The sequence below is a fragment of the Rattus norvegicus genome, chromosome 5 (assembly GCF_036323735.1).
Source record: "Rattus norvegicus strain BN/NHsdMcwi chromosome 5, GRCr8, whole genome shotgun sequence".
Classification (NCBI taxonomy): domain Eukaryota; kingdom Metazoa; phylum Chordata; class Mammalia; order Rodentia; family Muridae; genus Rattus; species Rattus norvegicus.
In genome coordinates this window covers 124827680-124842147 of record NC_086023.1, presented here as the reverse complement: position 1 = coordinate 124842147, position 14468 = coordinate 124827680, and the positions used below count along the sequence as shown (strand labels likewise).

General features: G+C 41.9%; 1 protein-coding gene across 1 annotated transcript in view; it reads left to right on the top strand.

Annotated features, from left to right (window-relative positions):
* The window catches only part of C8a (complement C8 alpha chain), a 54501-nt gene that overhangs the window by 24484 nt on the left and 15549 nt on the right, over positions 1 to 14468 (top strand). The window contains exons 6-7 of the mRNA NM_001106670.1: positions 1238 to 1438; positions 2075 to 2315. Of these exons, the coding sequence (NP_001100140.1) occupies positions 1238 to 1438; positions 2075 to 2315 (442 nt within the window). The remainder of the gene's footprint in view (positions 1 to 1237; positions 1439 to 2074; positions 2316 to 14468) is intronic.

Below are 14468 nucleotides of genomic sequence, written 5' to 3'. Positions count from 1 at the left end.
CAGAGCCAGTTCAAGGCCACACATTTTCTTACCTTCAACCTGTGGGGAAGTGTTTATACTGCACTCTCACCAAAAGATTGCTCTGTGTGGCCAGATCTTCTATGAATGTTCTACCACTTAATCATCACAGCAGTAATGGGAGAGTCACACATCAGTGTCCCCTTCAGATATTAGGAAGAAAACAAAGGAATATAGTCTCAGTCCTAAAGCTGTCCATCACCAGTTGGCAGAGACAAGATTCTCACCAGATCTGCCCAAACTAAGACCAAGTTATCTGTCACTCAGGAGAGTGGAAACATACATTGCATGTATGGAGTTGTATACATGGATCTGCACACATCTACGGGGGCAAATGGAATAAGCAATTATCTAGACATATCCTCCCCATTCCAAGATGCTTAAGAGAAAAGTCTTGACAGGAGACACTGACACGGGGTACTGACATTTGCTTCTCTAGTTCTGTGGTTCACCTCTGTTGTGTATCAGGATTCTGAAGAGCTAAGCTGAAAGATATTGATAATGCCATTTTCCTACTTTCAAGACAGATCTGGGGTCCGTGTGCTAGGCAAGATGGAATTGTTTAGCTGTAGTCAGGGCTCTGAAGTCTTTATGGCTAATATGTCTGTCCATCTGTCTGAGCATCACAGACCCTCAGGGACCCACTCTGATGGGGGCTCCACTGCAGCAATGCTGTCAGGGTCACAAGTTCTGAAGTTATATTTCTGTTGCTCAAATAAGATACTGGCCTGGCTTAAGTCAGCTGGGAAGTACAACCTTGTTGAATTCCGGGAAAGAAATAACAGGACAATTGTGGGCAGCACCAAACCCTACTTGCTGGGGTTTTCCACCTGGCCTTTTTGACCCCTTTCCACCCAGGTCAATGCCTAGTCCTCTAGATTTCAGCATTTCTTTGTAGTACAAGCAAGCACTCCCCCCCCCCCCCACAAAAGGTGAGCAACCCTTCACTCCTAGGAAAATCTATGCTTTGAACATAATTAATGTTTTAACATAACTGTCTACATGCAGGAACAAGCAGGTATGTATGTAGAATGTGAATAAATATTTCAGAAGTTCCACTTAACCCAAAGTAACATTGCTGGATTTTATCTATTTTTTATCTGATGCGTGGATTAGCCTTTGAAAGGAATCGTCAAGTATCTTACAAAGCAAGAAATCCTGATGCCACATATGAGTTAAGAATCATACACAAAGCTAACATCTAGTTTTCTCTTTTCAGGCCCTGGCGGATACTTTAATCTCTTCAGAGTTTTATGATGATGCAAATGACCTTTTTTCTAAGATACAGAGGGACAAATCCCAGTCAAATAGTGTAACATTTGGCATAAGCCCAGCAAAAAGTCCTATCACACTAGACGCGTCCGTATCCTGGTCCGATGAATCTTCCTTCATGAAGGAGTTAAGCAAGTATAATGAGAAGGTATTAAAACATAAAGTCCGTGTCTCGCAGTATCCCATAATCTACACTGAACACGTATTACCTTAATTGCATTAAAAAGTACAGTAGTAATTGAACCTTAATTTGCTTGTGTAATTGGAAATGTCTGATCAGTGGTGATCGTGTTTGTTTTTTATTATGCCTTTGCACACAGACTCATCATCCCAAATGGAAGAGAGCTGCACTGTGAGACTAGAATGTCTATCATTCTGCTCCTCCCCCAGTCTTTGTATGCTTACCTAGACCATATAGGAACACACACAGAATGGCTAAAGAAAACCAGCCAGGCCCCTTTAACTTGACTTACAAAGTTTCTAAACGAAACATCCATCCCCCACTAAAATGGATAAGAAGGTTCGCATGCTCATTTCTCTACCAGACATTTGCCACTCAGTACCTAACCGACGTGCAATTACTATGAACAAGACCTGGGTGGGGCAGAGAACAGAGGGGGACGTATGGTAGAAGTCTTTCATACATTGGTATCTCAGATGTGCTTGTCAAATCTAACACTATATTATTATACGTCTTGATGAGCTTGTGTTTCCTTCAACTACTACCTGCTAACCTTTGGCATTCCTTTTTTTTTTTTTTGCCTCATTTGGATGCTGTTGGAAGAAATATAGCTTCATGAGAGTGTCCACGAAGGTACAGACGGCACATTTTAAGATGAGGAGGCACAATATTGTGCTGGATGAAGGGATGATGGAGTCACTGATGGAGCTCCCAGAGCAGTTTAACTACGGCATGTACTCCAAGTTCATCAATGACTATGGCACCCACTACATCACCTCTGGAACCATGGGTGGCATTTACGAATATGTTCTGGTGCTTGACAAAGAGAAAATGAGAATTCATGGTAAGTAAATCCAAAGCTACATACGCAGTGGGCAGCACACAGAAGGACATGTGTCTTAGTTTCATTTGTTGTTGCTGGAATACAATTCCCCACCGAAAGCAACTTAGGTGACAGAAGATTTATCTCACAGTTTCAGGTTCTAGTCTACTGTGGAGACAGTGGCTGAACCTTGAGACAACGGGTCAAATTATATCTATAGTCAAAAGGTTGAGAGAAATGAATGCTATCGATCCTTATGCTTATATATACCCAGAAAGAACTCCAGATCCTGCCAAGGGAATAGTTTACCCACAGTGGGCAGGTGTTCCATTTTCAATTAAAATGATCAAGAAAATTCTTCATAGACATACCCGCAGGCTAACTTGATCTAGATAAGCTCTTATTTGGACTTCACTAGTAATTCTAGACTGTGTCATGTTGACAGTTAAAATGAAGCACCACTGCATGCTTTTACAGTGTCTACTGATTCTGACTCTGAGGTGGTGTGTTATCATTGCCAGGGAGGCAAGGGTCATTAGAATGACTTACTAAGTAGTTCCACTGAGGCTTGAACTCAGACTGGCTTGGTTCCCTAAACTGTGTTCTTCCTCTACCCTCACCCTATACTTCGTACATAAAGATTTTGGGGAGTTTTGTTATTTAAAATGTGAAAACTTGTCTTGACTATAGAGTTTTTGGTAAAGAAGCTTCTTTGCAGTTAGTCAGTGAAAACCTAAATTCATCCCACTTTGTCCCTCTCAAGACTCTCTCTTCAACCCTCTCCCTCAGTCTCCACTCTTCTGTGATAGGCTGAATGTTCCCTTTTCACTGATGACTCCAACTTCTAGATTGGCTCTTCCAAATGCTCTTAGCAGGTGCCACCAACAGATAAATACTTCACAGATCAAATGATTTAGTTCTTCCTTATTTAACATCCCGAAAGATGAAGAATAATGTCTGAAACCCTTTGCATGCCATCAACAGCTTTCATGACTCTCATTTAACCCATATGACAGTGGTTCTCAGTGTGAGCTCAAAGCCAACTGCACCACACCACCTAATAACTCATCAGAAAGATGGCTTCTCAAGCTTTCCAACACTGAAGGAAACTCTATTGGAGTATACTCAGAGTCTATAATCACCCTACCTAAATAACTCATTAGAAACATAGATTCTCAAGCCTTTTCCCCAAATCCTAACAAAGGAAACTTTACTGGGGTGTACACTCAGTAATCTGTGTTTTCACATGACCACCCCCATGTGATTCTAGTTCTCACTACAAAGAACCACCAACCTAACCCATAAGTGGTCACGGGTTGCTTACAAACCATCCCTATTGCAAAATCAAGTTCAAATGCCCAGTTTTAAGATGTCAGACTGACTACTCCTCTTCTTCAACCTGCTCAATAAAGGACATACACTTTAGTATTGAAATAGTTTTTTTTTATCTATTAGAATTTCTTCCCCCTTTAGATAGCAGCATCAGTGAAATCAAGTACTTTGTGCCTCATGCTCTTCTGTCTCTTTAATGCTCACACAAACCCAAGACAAAGCCAACCCAGGAAGTATATTAACCCAGACTCTTGGCTAGCCTAGATCTTTTCGAATTTGTTCATCTATGCATGTAGTCTTTTGGGTAATAATGCAAGGTGTGCTTCTGAATGTTTCTTATACTTGTGCCCAGGATATAACGGTCCCCACTGTCCCTTAGTTTGCAAATGTGGGTTGCAATACAGTAACATGTCTCAAAATCAGTGCATGGATTACAAGGATATTTTTTAATAACATCAATAACTAAAGAGAGAAAATAAAATAAAATAGTAGATGTTAGGAACCAAAGAAAAGTCATTGATTTGAGAAACCTTTTCCAGTTAAATAAAGATGTATATATATGCACTGTCATACAAAATAAGCCACTTAAGACTGATGTAAAAATAGCCTCAACATCTATGTGAGTCCTTTTTTTTTTATGTAATTCAAAAAAGCAAGAGGAAGGATAAAGAATCAACATTATTGAGCATGTATTAAATTCCCCTACATAACTGCATATCTTCTCACTTAATTTTGTAACAACACATAGAGGATGGTGTTGTACAAATGTTAGCCACAAGAGTATCGAGGCTCTTCTGGGAGGTGAATTACTTTGCCCAAGGCTATAGGGATCTGACCTCGGGGCATTGGACCTTCAGTGTTTCTCTTGTGGTTTGGGCTCCTATCTTTAGTGTTGGATTACTAATGAGTTGCCTGGGGTATCTGGTGCCCCCTCCTCTTTAAAATAATGTTGGGCAGAAATGGGCTTCCAAAGTGGTTAATATTCAAAAGGAGCCCACCGACAAATTGTCCCGGGATAATTACCTCAGCTCTGTTTATAGAAAACCATATGTCGATAATAGCACAATTTGCTATTTGTGAAGGGCTGATTTTCTATAAATCCAAAAAGTTAGTGTTGCTTTTCTATAAATATGGAAATGTGCTAATCATCACCTCATCTGCTGGAGACCGCTAATAAATCAGAATGTCATTTACATATTAACCTACAAAGAACAAAACCATCTCTACCTTCTTTCCTTTTGACTAACAACAGCATAAACGCCCTTTCCCTATCTGATGTCTGGCTGTTTTCCTCTGCCTTCCCTTCCACCCTGCCCCCACCCCCACATTCCCTTTTTCTCTAAGTATATATTTTTCTTTCTCTCCACTTCTTTGTCCCTGCCCTTTTCACCTTCTTGATCTCTACGACTTTAATTTATATTCTAGTAAGTGCAGTTTCTATTAGACATCCTAGGTGGTGCGCACTCATGGCTGACCTTGGTTTGGGAAGATTTCAGTAAACATTCTGCTCCGCAATGGGGACTCCTTTGTCCTTGGTCTTGCCTCAGATCCTTTCTGGGTTTGTCCCAGAGGATGCACAAGGCTGTTTTCTTCTAATATGTCCTTTAGATCAAATGCTTTTCCCCTAAAGACAGCATGGCACCATGCTTCAAAAAAAAAATCGAGAGAAGACTGCATTTGGGGGAGGCAACATGAAATTCCATTGTGATCCTAAACTTTCCTTAAGGGCTTCCAGTGACAGCTTTCTACCCACTGCAGGGATCATTATGGCTGTGGCCTGAATTTATGACTCTGGATATGTTTTTCTTTCCTTCTTTGACACTCACACCATTTGTCATTGACTGGGTTTTGATAGGGAGCGAGGAGCTTGCTTTCCATTCTGCCTTGTCTGGAATATGGTCATGCTGCAGACAGTTCCCCTGACATAGGTCACATACTTCAGTGACCCTGTTGGGATGGTTTTTTGCTTCCTCTGCATTCATGTTCTCATATTGTGTAAGTCTGATCCCTCTGAGACTTCCTTCCTGGGCAGAGATCAGCTCACTTTTGTGGCCCTTGTGTAGGTGCCTCCTACCCGGCTTGCCTCTGCCTTTTCCTCACAGATTTTGTGTGTTCATATATTTACTGCATCTGTATTATATGCCAGGTAATCTTTATTACTATAAATCCTAAATCCATTTCCTTCTTAGTGAGACCTCTTGGCTTTCTTCCAAAGTTCATGTGGACATATGACCTTCCCACTCTGTTGCCACCTCCTGATACCGCTGATCTCCCTCCTGGGCTTCCCTTACCCCACTTTTATTTGTTCTCTTGCCTTCTGGTTATCATCACTGTTCTATGGAATTCTATGTAGTGGGCTCATTTTAACTCAGGGTCTTCTTATTGGTTGTCCCCTTTGTCTCAGCTGGCCCTCCATCTGAGGTTTTTGTGGTAATGTTTCTACTATTCAGGCCTCAATGTCAAAGCCAACACTTCTGAGAGGCCTATCTTGATCAGGAAGGCAAGGCCCTCTTTGTTATGTGGCCCTGTCTTAAATTTAGGAAATCACTATTCACTCCTTAGTTGACTTGTGCTAGCCAGCTTTTGTGTTGCTGTAATAAATAGCATGACCAAAAATAGTATGGCAAGAAAGAACTTACCTGACTAACAGTTTCACATCACAGTCCATCACTGATGAAAGTCAAGGTAGGAACTGACTCATACACAACAAGGAACACTGCTTATGGGCTTGCTCTTCTTGACTTTCTCAACTATCCTTATGCAGCCCAGACTCACCTACTCAGGAATGACACTGCCCACAATGGGCAATTAGCAATTCAGAAAATGTCTCACAGACATGCTAACATTATGTAGGCAAGTCCTCATTTGAGGTTCCCTCTTCCCAGGTGACTCTAGTTTGTGTTTAGTTACCAAAACACACTACCATATGGGTATACTTATTTGTTTATGGTCTCCCTCTTTCTGAAATGTGAGAATAGGTAGGTACTCCTGTTTTTCTGAAGATTTATTTCTCAGCACAGTGCATAGACCATAGCAGGGATTTAATGACTGGTGCCGAACCCATCATCTATCTGTCAACCCATCCACCTACTACCTGTATGTATGTATTCATGTATGTATGTATGTGTGTATGTATGTATGTATGTATGTGTATCATCTATTTGTCTGACTGTCATCTATATCTATCTATCTATCTATCTATCTATCTATCTATCTATCTATCTATCTATCTATCTATCTATCTACCTGAACTTCCCCAGTACAAACTGGTATATTTTCCATATGGACATCATCCATTTGAGGTATGAATGTACTCTACCCTGAATGTCTAGCAAAAGGGGCACTTAATGGAGCATAAGTTCAATTGATAAAGCTCAAAAATAAGACACTGACAAAACTGCAAATTATGTTAAGGACCATTTGTAAGATAACCATCACAGAGTGTAGAAACAGAGAATGATGGCAGAACTTGTGACATTTGTTTCAGCTTTGGAGACATTGGTCCCTCAAATACAGCTTGAAGTTGACTTTAAAAAAAAAAACAATTAAACAGCTGATGGAGGTCTATAAGAAAAATTCTGTTTATAGTAGTAAATTAAACTAGCATACCAATGGCTTCCCAAACTGACAGTTCTGTGGGTTTGGGGTACACTGAGAAGGTTTTGCAAGGATCTTATAGAAAATGATTGCTATTGATGCTTTGCTGAAAAGGAAGGCAAAAGCCTCCTGTGACCCATCACAACCAGCACAACATGTGGTAACACAAAATTCTCATCCTAGGGCACCATTGGCTCTTGTCTAGAGTCTGCTGCTTGGAAACAGCAAAGCCACTTCTCCGAACTCAGTTTGCCAAGATACTATATTAATGTGATCATAATTTTAAAAGATTATTAGGCAGTTTTGTGTGGTGGTGCAGACACTCAGGGAAGATTAATGCAAAAGATTTGTCAGGTTTGGGTCTACATGGACAGAATCTATCCCAAGAATAAGGGAGAGAGAGTAGACAGTGTGAGAATTAACCAATACGACAGTTACTAAAACACTATGATAAGAAAACCACCGTGCAAACAGTAGTTACTGTTGTGGATTGTGATTTCAAGTGGGCTCAGTCAGGTACTAAACTAAGAAATGGGACTATGGTGGTAGCAAAGAATCTAAACATTTAAGTCAAAAACTCAGGCGGGGAGTCTCCATTCCAGGTGACTCTGACCAAACTACTTCCAGATTTTCTTGGACTTTCTCAGTATCAAAGCCTAAATGGGGATGATACTAAAGAAGGATTTCATGTAACATGAAACATAAACATGGTAAACATTAGGTGGATGTGCCCCCCTTTACTGCAAGGTACTGATATGAATGTTTAATTGAGCAGTTAAAATCATGGGACCAGTTACTCATTAATTGTGCCATTCTGGGTAGATTATGTAATCATTTGAAATCCAATTTCATCTGCAAGCTGGATATGTCATCCCTCCCCTCATGGTTAAGATGGGCAACCTAACTTATTTGCAGACAACACTTAGTGTAATGCTCAGATTCCAGGAAGCACTCAGAAAACTTTGCTGAAGTCAGATCTGGAAGGCAGCTATGCTAACTGCTAGAGCACTAACTCCTCTGATGCAGTCAGCTCTGAATCAGACTGCCAGGCTGTGTGCATCTTCACCACTTATCAGCCCTGTGTCCCACAGACAAATTCATTAGTGTTTCTGTACCCAGTTTCCTTTTCTTCCAAATGAGACAATGACAGGTGCGCTTCATAGATTTGTTTTAATAATTTATTTTATTTTATGTGCATTGCTGTTTTCCTTGCATGTATGTCTGTGTGAGAGTGTTGGGTTCCCTGGAACTGAAGTTACAGACAGTGGGTGAACCACCATGTAGGTATTGGGAGTGGAATGTGGGTCCTCTGGAAGAGCAGGCAGTGCTCTTAACCATTGAGCTATCTCTCCAGCACCACAGATTTGTTTTAAAAATGAAACAGAATAATCTATGTGAGCACCAGCACAGAGCCTGACATAGAGAAATTGAGATGTGTTACCTATTCCTGTACTATGAAATGGTTGCTTGTCTTGGTCCGTTACTAACACTGGAGATCAATTTGAACTCATGGTTCTAAAGGTCAGGTAGTTTAAATACCTGGCATAGATAAGACTTCACATTGCACCATCATTTGGCAGAGCAACCAAAAAGCAAGTGGCTATGCAGAAAAGACAGAACCCAGTTTTAGTGAGAATGAATCCACCCACCGTCATTTATGAAAGCACTCCCGCCCCAGCTTGTCCCAACACTATAACACAAAGCATGGAATTTCACCATGAGTTCATCTTCAAGTGATGAACTACATACAGTCAGCATGGCAGTGGCACTGTGACCATGTTACCATGTGCTTTCCAACTTCCCAGCCTTTCAGCTTCTGAGTGTATTCTTCACTGTTCTCCCACATGTAAAGTGGGGATAATAAGAAGACCTATATCACAGGGTTCTGCAGCCGGCCAGTACTGAAACATTGCTCAAACAGAAGGGAAATCATTAACATTATATCCTGCCCACAGTGGCTGATGTTTCTTCTGTCGACCTGAAGCCTCAGCCATCATGTCTCCTCCCCCACCTGCCCAGTTTTTCAATCAAGGTCATTCATTTCTGTCTCCAGAGCTTCATCCAGTTTGGGAGGGTCTGTTTTTCCCATTTGTCAAGGTCACTTTGGATTCTCATCACTATCTTTCAAAGTGTTAACAACTCTGTCTGAATCAGTGTGTGTTCTCCATCATCCCTGCCCCTGATGGATGCCAGATAACAGTGACCCTGGAAAGGCCCTTCCAGCAAGAATGTAGTTCATCTGACCCTTCATTGATCATCCTCTTCCATCAGGGTCCTTGGGCCAGCTGACCGCCACTAACTAACACACAACTTAGAACAAGCCACAAGGGTAGAATTAATTATTGCTTCTCTCGCTCTTCCTCCCGCCCTCCTGTCTTCCTTATTCATTCATTCCTTTAGCTCTCTATTAAATAAACATTTGTTAAACACACTTAACATGGGAGGCACTGTCCAGATACCGACATGATTAATAAGTGTTCCCGCTCATCAGGGGGCCCGTAGAAGGCAGTGGGTTTCTCTTTGTTATAATCACCTGATTATAGTCATGGATGATTTACTTTGTGGGCAGCCAAATGAGTTGCCACCCAAAGTGACTAATGATTTAAATTTTCATTCCCTGTACCTAGAATCAACCAAAGTATTTGATTTTAATAAAATATATTTACATGTAGTAACACCTAATATTTGTAAAGCAAATATACAATCACATCTGGTATTCAAATTAATCTCTGTAATAGTTTCATAAGGAATTGTGTTATTATTTCCTCTAATTTTTTTTAGAGAGAAAGCCGAGGCCCAAAGAGCTTAAGTAAACACTGTAACGTGACTCAGTGCTGATCCAAGGTCTTCTGAATTAGAGTTTGTGTATCTTCCAAATATGTATCCCTTCTCCCATACAGCCATACATTCTTCCATCCATTCTGATGTTATACACCACCATAGACATAGTGGTAAGACCAACCAACAGTTACTGGGCATCTGCTGAGAGGTTGACATTGGGCTAATAACTTAAAATTCATTTCCCTTAATGAGAAGGCATCTGTGAAAAGTAAAATAAAATATATAGTTTACAAAACACTGATGTTCAGAAATGTCAAATAATTTCCCCAGTGTTTTGCATCTATCTCAAAGGCTGAATCAATGTATCACTGGAATCAGGTATCATTCTTGGAAACTGTAATCTTAACTAGTAATTCTACAGTGTCTCAAGGATATTGTATCCTCGGGTTTTTCAAACTTCAGAATATAACCTATTAGTGGATTGCCGAGGAAATTTAGTAGCTCATGACCAGCATTAAATTATGATCAATGCATTAAAATATGGTAAGATGCAGAATATATGTTTATCACTCAAAATATAATTAAGTACTGAAACTTTATTTAGCTGAATGTGTGGAGGCTGGATTCCAATATAAAATGTATTTCTTACTTTTAGGGACAGTCAAAAGCCTATTAAAAATTCTGCCTTAATATGTTGAGCTTCATTGATTATGACCATATACCAAGCCACACTAATAGGGGAAAATCACCAGTAGCCACAAGAGAGGCTCCCAGGAAGTATATTAGTTGGAGCTCTCCAAAGAAACAGAATCAGTAGTATAAATTTATTTAGAATTTTGTACAAAATATATATTTTTAATGAGATCTACTATGAGGAATAAACTCAAAACTAAGCCATCCCCAGACATTTTGTTAGAAATCTGGAGTCCCAGGACAGTCACATAGATTGTAAATCTGCACTGAGTACCCATGATGTCTGGTCCATAGAGGTGAAGGACACAGATCCCTGCCCTAGAGCAATGTGCAGTTACCTGGAGGGCCCTGTAACACTATTCTGGAGTAGAAACAGACACAAGCAAAGCACAAAGAGGAGACCAACCCGTGTTTTTCTACTTTTTCCCTTTTCAGCTTCTGAAGACATTTAGACCTTCCGGGAGTCCCATGTGAGTGGCTGAAGCAACAAGTAGGGTAGGGTGAATGTTAGCAGGCCAGTGCCCAGGCTCGTTTCAATGCTAGATTCAGTGGAGGAGGCCTTGTTCCTGTGTCTGGAAGATGTATGACAACAGTGGCCAGGAATGAAGTCATTGTTGGCCTCAAAAGTCAGAGAAGATGAACACTAACATGGAGGGTCCCTGATACTTGGAAAGGTGGCCAGCATCCATATAACTGAGCCCTGGCCTTGTCCATACTCTATCCAATCTCCATCTAGGCTGCAGTGCTATACTGAGACACGCATTCCTCCATGAACATTCTCACATTCTCTTCAGGATTCTATACTACCTTTCACTCCTTCTTTGCCTACCTGATGCTACATCCTCAATCTTAGGTCTCTGCCTAGCATATATAGGACTTCAGAGTAATCATCTTGTCTCTCAATTTCTGGGCTGGATGTCCGTCTTTAAGAGCTTCAGTGGCCTGTAGACCTAGATCTATGTATCACTCTATAGCATGTATCTCTTTCCAAATGGACTCCGTTATTTGGTAACTTTGCAGAGTCCTGCCCAAGGATGGAGGCTAAACCCCACTAGAGGGTAGGTCAGAATCCTCTACTCGACACACAGTCTTTGGAGCTTCCCTGTACTCTGCAGAGTTGAGTGTTTTCCTAAGAAGTGGTCTCAGCTCCTTTGGACAGTGAGGAGGGTGAGGCAGACAGAAACTTGATTGTGAAGAGTCCTATATTCACGACTAAGCAGTCTGGAATGGCCCGGCAGGTCTTTCACTATGTCCGCTAACCAACCAGTCACCCTGAACAGACAGTAGCTGGATTCTAACAAGCTCCAGGCTTTATCCCCAGTTACCATGACAACCAGGCTTCACGGTGATGGATGGTATTGATTGACTGACAGACTCCTGGTGTCTTGGCTCCATCCCCATTCCCCTTAAGTCATTTGCATATACATGGAATTGAGAGTCACTCAGTGCCATCCTTCTGACTTTGTCCTGATTTTTGAATTTCCACTTCTAATATCTCTGAAAATAGCTTCATACTTAAAGGGGAAAATATGATATACGGTATCATAATTCTCCCCACCTAGCTTTGCAGGTAGTATAACACGAGGGCATAGGCTTTGGGTACCTTGGTTTATCCTCTCTGGATATTTACTTAGCTGTAATCTGGGTGTTGCTGGTACTGCCTTCACTCACCCATGTCCTAGAAGATTATACCACTCAAGTGTTGGTGCAGAGAACCTGTCATCCACCCCAAATTCACCTGCTTCCTCCCGTCTAAGATCTTCCATCTTGAGACTCAGGAACCCAGAGACTCAGTGTAACCTGCAGCAGTTCCCAAACCAGCACTAAGTGGTAGCATTTGACCTTTAATAACATTTCTGTGAGCTATTAACATCTCACCAAAGCTCCATGACTGGACTATACTCTAGTCACCTTCTAGGTAGACAAACAATTGTCCAGACAAAATCTGGACAGATACGGAAATCCAGGCAATGGAGTCTCCATTTCAGAGCCTGGCCTCCCACACATTGCTCCTTTTCATGACTAGTATCTTCAGGCAAAATCAGAGAACCTAAAGATCAGCTCTCATCAGCTAGGCAGAAGGCTGGGCTACAGCCCTGATATTGCCCTTGTGAGTACACTGCATGGCTGCCCCTCTCTTGAGTTTCCTTGTGTAATGAGGACATCACTGGAGGGCAGCCTTTGCAAGGTTCTTTGGGGACCACCATTGATCCTAAACACATGTGATGAGTGCTTCTCTGCCCAGCACCTCTGGCATGATGTCGTAGACACATGTAGACTTGGTAAGCACGTCTAGCTTTCAAAGGCCTGATTCTTGAGTTGTTAGTCATGAAACCTGGAGTGAATGAGGCAACAATAAGTAGCCAAGGCACATCGGCTACTTCATCATCATGGGCACTCTTTTCAGAGACTCGCTAATAGAAACTATTATTCCCATCTTCAAGACAGGAGAAGTGTGGCACAAAGAGATTAAGTGAATTAGAGTCACACTACCAACTAATGGCTTCAGACCTTCAGACTTCACACTCTCAGCCACTAGACTCGCCCTCCTCTAGTAAGCTCATAACATGGTCAAATCCTCCCTGTGCCGAAGATAGTCAGAATGAGATGATGATAAAAAGTAAATGAAAACACTTCATAAAATACCAAGATTTAACCATGATGTTTCAAAGCTCTGGTTTGTATCTTCATTTAAGAGGTACACACAACTCCTCCCAAATACACACAACTCCCAAGAATACATATGGCTCCTCAAATGCTTCAGTGGTATTGTCTAGAAGTGGTAGAGCTAGCTGGTACCTGAGCACTCCTGAGGGTGTGGAACAAGCCACACTCTGTGTTGGATCCTGCCTAACCAAACAGTAACTTCCAGTCTCATAGAAAAAATGGACTAAGAAATAAAACAAATGTCAAGGGTGTGCTAAATACAGTGCTGGAGGGAAGCGCAGAGGTTCCGTGGAGATCACTAGGGAGTGTGGAAAAGCTAGAGAAGAGGCTCAGTGACAGGGAGGAGGGTTATCTGCCACAAGGAGTAAAACAGGCAAAGGCACACGGTACTCATATCCACCAGTAGTTGGCCACAATCATAAATTTAAACAGACAAATGAAATCGTGATGAGGGCAGGCGAGTTAGGCAACGCGTCTCCGCCAGTCCAGCTACAAACTAAGTAATCATCTTCCCCACTGCAATGGCAAGAACAGACACTAAGACTCTCTTTTCCCTTTGGAGAGACTGTGCAGGCAACCAGTGTAGCAGAGCGACGTAGCAGACAGATCATAGCTGCCCAAGTGGTGTTCGTTTGTCAGGAAGGGATAAATAATGCATCACACCTGTTTTCCACTTGCTACCTTTAATCTGAGGAACGACAGAGCCTCTCTGTGTTCTCGCACCTCAGAAGTCAAGCTGCCTTCTTCTACTTCAGAGCCCTGTGGAATCTGTACCCACGCTGAGGCCTGAGGACAGCTCACACCTGCACCGCTGCCAGGCCAAACAGGAAAGCAGATGGTAGGCTTGGCGGCCAGAGACAGATTCTTTGAGATCCTGGACTGCCAAGCAGACCTTCCTCAAAGCAGCCCTTCTTGACACCAGGCTAGAGTGTGATGCAACCCTGGGGGGAAGTCCCTCTTTTTCACTCTAGAGTCTGTCAGCCTTTTTGAGTACTGTCGCGTCACTGGGAACATGAGCCCTCCACATAGTATCATTCGGCTTTCTACAGGCTACGTTTTTTTCCTGAGTGCTTCTTCATCTGCTTGCATCCAGAATCCTCTTTT